The sequence below is a fragment of the Austrofundulus limnaeus genome, unplaced genomic scaffold (genome assembly GCF_001266775.1).
Source record: "Austrofundulus limnaeus strain Quisiro unplaced genomic scaffold, Austrofundulus_limnaeus-1.0 Scaffold204, whole genome shotgun sequence".
Lineage (NCBI taxonomy): Eukaryota > Metazoa > Chordata > Actinopteri > Cyprinodontiformes > Rivulidae > Austrofundulus > Austrofundulus limnaeus.
The window spans coordinates 13175-15948 of record NW_013952606.1 but is presented as its reverse complement, the minus strand read 5'-3'; the positions used below and the strand labels follow the sequence as shown (position 1 = coordinate 15948).

Here is a 2774-nt window from a genome sequence, read left to right as displayed (position 1 = left end):
GATTTTAAAACTTGGTAAGATGGACAGTTTTTGCAGTGTATTAAATGTTAAGCTACAGTTACAATGTAGATGTTACATTGAAGTTTCTTTCTAGATACAGCATTAGCAATAAAGCCAAGTTTTGACGAATGAAAACTGGCAGTTTGTCCCAATCATTTCCGGGGTTTGAAATATTATCATGACACAAAAGAAATATCCTGAAATATCCCTAGCCAAAATTCATTAATTGTCAAGGACATAGTTTAAGTGCATGTCTCTAGCAATGATTGTGTGAAGTATGTCACGTGACAGGTTTCCAGTCTATCACAAAAATGTAAAAGTTTTTGACTGTAAATCACACTGCAAATAAGTTTGTCTGCAAATTTGTTACTTTACAGTAACAAATCTATGACATAAACATCAGCAATAGGCATAACTGCACAATTGCGGTAACTGCATTTTATTCATTAAATATGGCTTAGGAACAGAATACCATACATTGCAGCAGAGCTGTAGTAAGATCTGAAGTAGTTTGAAGCAAATTCATAAAAGTGGTGTACAAGAGATTCATTTAATTTGAAATACAATAGTATTTATGAAGTTGGCTTTCTATTACCTTTACCTTCCAGAAATTCAATTGACAAAAAATTTTTTGAATTAAAACTGAAATATTGATGCAGACTTTTTTTTCGAACAGTCTATATACAAATTGCCCTCATAATTCRACAGAAATATGAACATCTGTCTTAATTTGGAGCATTACTGTAGACCAGGGCTATTCAACTAAACTGATCCTGGGGCCACAGTTGATGCAGGCCAAGATCTGAAGGGCCGAACATCCAGCCATTAAGGTCGTTACGTAAATAAACCAAGAATTACAAAGATCTGTTACATTTGAAATAGTTCATTTTGCTGCATTTGATCATACAGTAAAGACAACAGACAGAACTTATCAAAGTAGTGACAACATCAAACAACAAACATCAAAAACAACAATATTAAAAAATAACACATTATGCCTTCTATTTAACAAATTTATTTTGACATCTCTGACTTGCCAAATTTTCAAATCTAATTTATTTTCACTTTCATTGTTTTATCTTCAACTGCTTGTAGTTTTATCTGTCTTGGATGTTCATAAAAAGGGTTTTTACCAGCTTGTAGCCAAGATTCTGATGTTTCTGTAGATACCAAACATGTCTATGTCTAACCAAAAGAACTTATAGGAATTTATCTCTTAAGCCCAAACCCTTGGTTTTCTACTTTAAAGAACTTATAGGAATTAAAGTAGAAAACCACGGGTTTTGGGCTTAAGAGATAAATGAACCACTTGGTCCACTCGTGGGCGGGATGTGGTCAACAGGCTGCCAGTTGAACAGCCCTGCTCTAGGCTATTCTAGACATCCTGTCTGGATTCAACAATGCCTTCCGCATACTGGACAAGGGAAATGTAAATGTCAGCACCATAGGACATGGAGAGTTCCATGGGATTGAAAAAGGTGGCTCAATCTTTCCAAATCCTCACTGTCAAGTGGAGACTGAAGTTCTGGAAGGTGTACGCCAGTTTGTTCCATGTCTGTGCTGTCCACCGCTTCATTCTCAGCCTGAAATTAGACACCATCTATCAATTCAAAACAATCTATAAACAAAATGTTTGAGTATTTTCCCATTTATGCTATTTTTCACAATGAATTAGAAAACCTGTGCCTTGAGTAATCTTACATCAACATTTTCAGGGGGGTTTACTGGACTTTGGGTCTTCCCAATCTCCCACAGTTGGTTAGGGGTATTGTTATGTTCTGTCCTGAGTGAATGGTTGTTCCATCCTTCGGTAAACATATCAAAATCTGCTTGAATTTGTGGCAAAAACACATAATGTGCACAGGAAAGGTCGGTACTGCTTGTGGGATCCAAGAGTCTGTCCCCCTCAAGCCTGTGAAGAACATCGTAGTATATGTTGGTGACAGCATTCCAAACGTCGCGCCATAGTCGCTCAATCCTGAAAAATAAATACAATTGGTAATAACCTTAAAAAAACATTCTACTTGATAAAATAAATCAATTTAAAAACACTGTTGGAATTAAAATGTTACATAAATTAATGAATGGCCTGCTCTAAAATATCACTTCACCAAGTCCAAGAACTCTAGAATGCATGTTTCTGTCAACCGGCAATGCACGAACCAGGACACTGAATTTAGATTTTGACTTGAAAGTTGAAATCAACAAAAATAGGCCACACATCCGTGTTGAACAGCCTCGCGTTATCTGTTGTATCAAGAGTGCTTAGTAAAATTTGAATATCTACAAATAATTTCAAAACCAGCAAGTAAGGATTCCTAATGTACTGTGTTTTATAAATATTTTCTAAAATGCACAACAATGACCACATTTTGATGCTTAACTAAATATTGTTGGGCTACAAAAATTTAATATATTACCTTTTGCTGATTTAATACATCTAAGATTTAGTCACTTCAGCCTCTTGGTTTAGAAGATTTGCAATAAGTGCTTTGATTGGATGAAAAAAGCCTTTTGTTTGTTCATATTGATATCTGCTCTAAAATCAGTGTTACTGCGCGCGCAAGCTGATGGCACAAATGTAACGCTATAATAAACACGCTCCTAAACCTTGTGGACAGTCGTCCCAGAAGAGTTGAAGCTGTTCTAGCTGCAAAGGGTGGACCAATGTCATATTGAACCATATGGATTAGGAATGGGAAGTCACGTAACTCATATGTGAGTCAAGGCGAATAAAGTGAAGGCAGATGAAGTGTCTTGCACAAGGATACAAC

At 36.0% G+C, this 2774-nt stretch overlaps 1 protein-coding gene across 1 annotated transcript in view; it reads right to left on the bottom strand.

Annotated features, from left to right (window-relative positions):
- Positions 1 to 1116: 1116 nt before the first annotated feature.
- Positions 1117 to 2774, bottom strand: part of LOC106524844 (uncharacterized) — a gene marked incomplete in the record, with an annotated part of 13438 nt that continues 11780 nt past the window's right edge. The window contains 2 exon segments of the mRNA XM_014018834.1: positions 1117 to 1583; positions 1702 to 1978. Of these exon segments, the coding sequence (XP_013874288.1) occupies positions 1437 to 1583; positions 1702 to 1978 (424 nt within the window).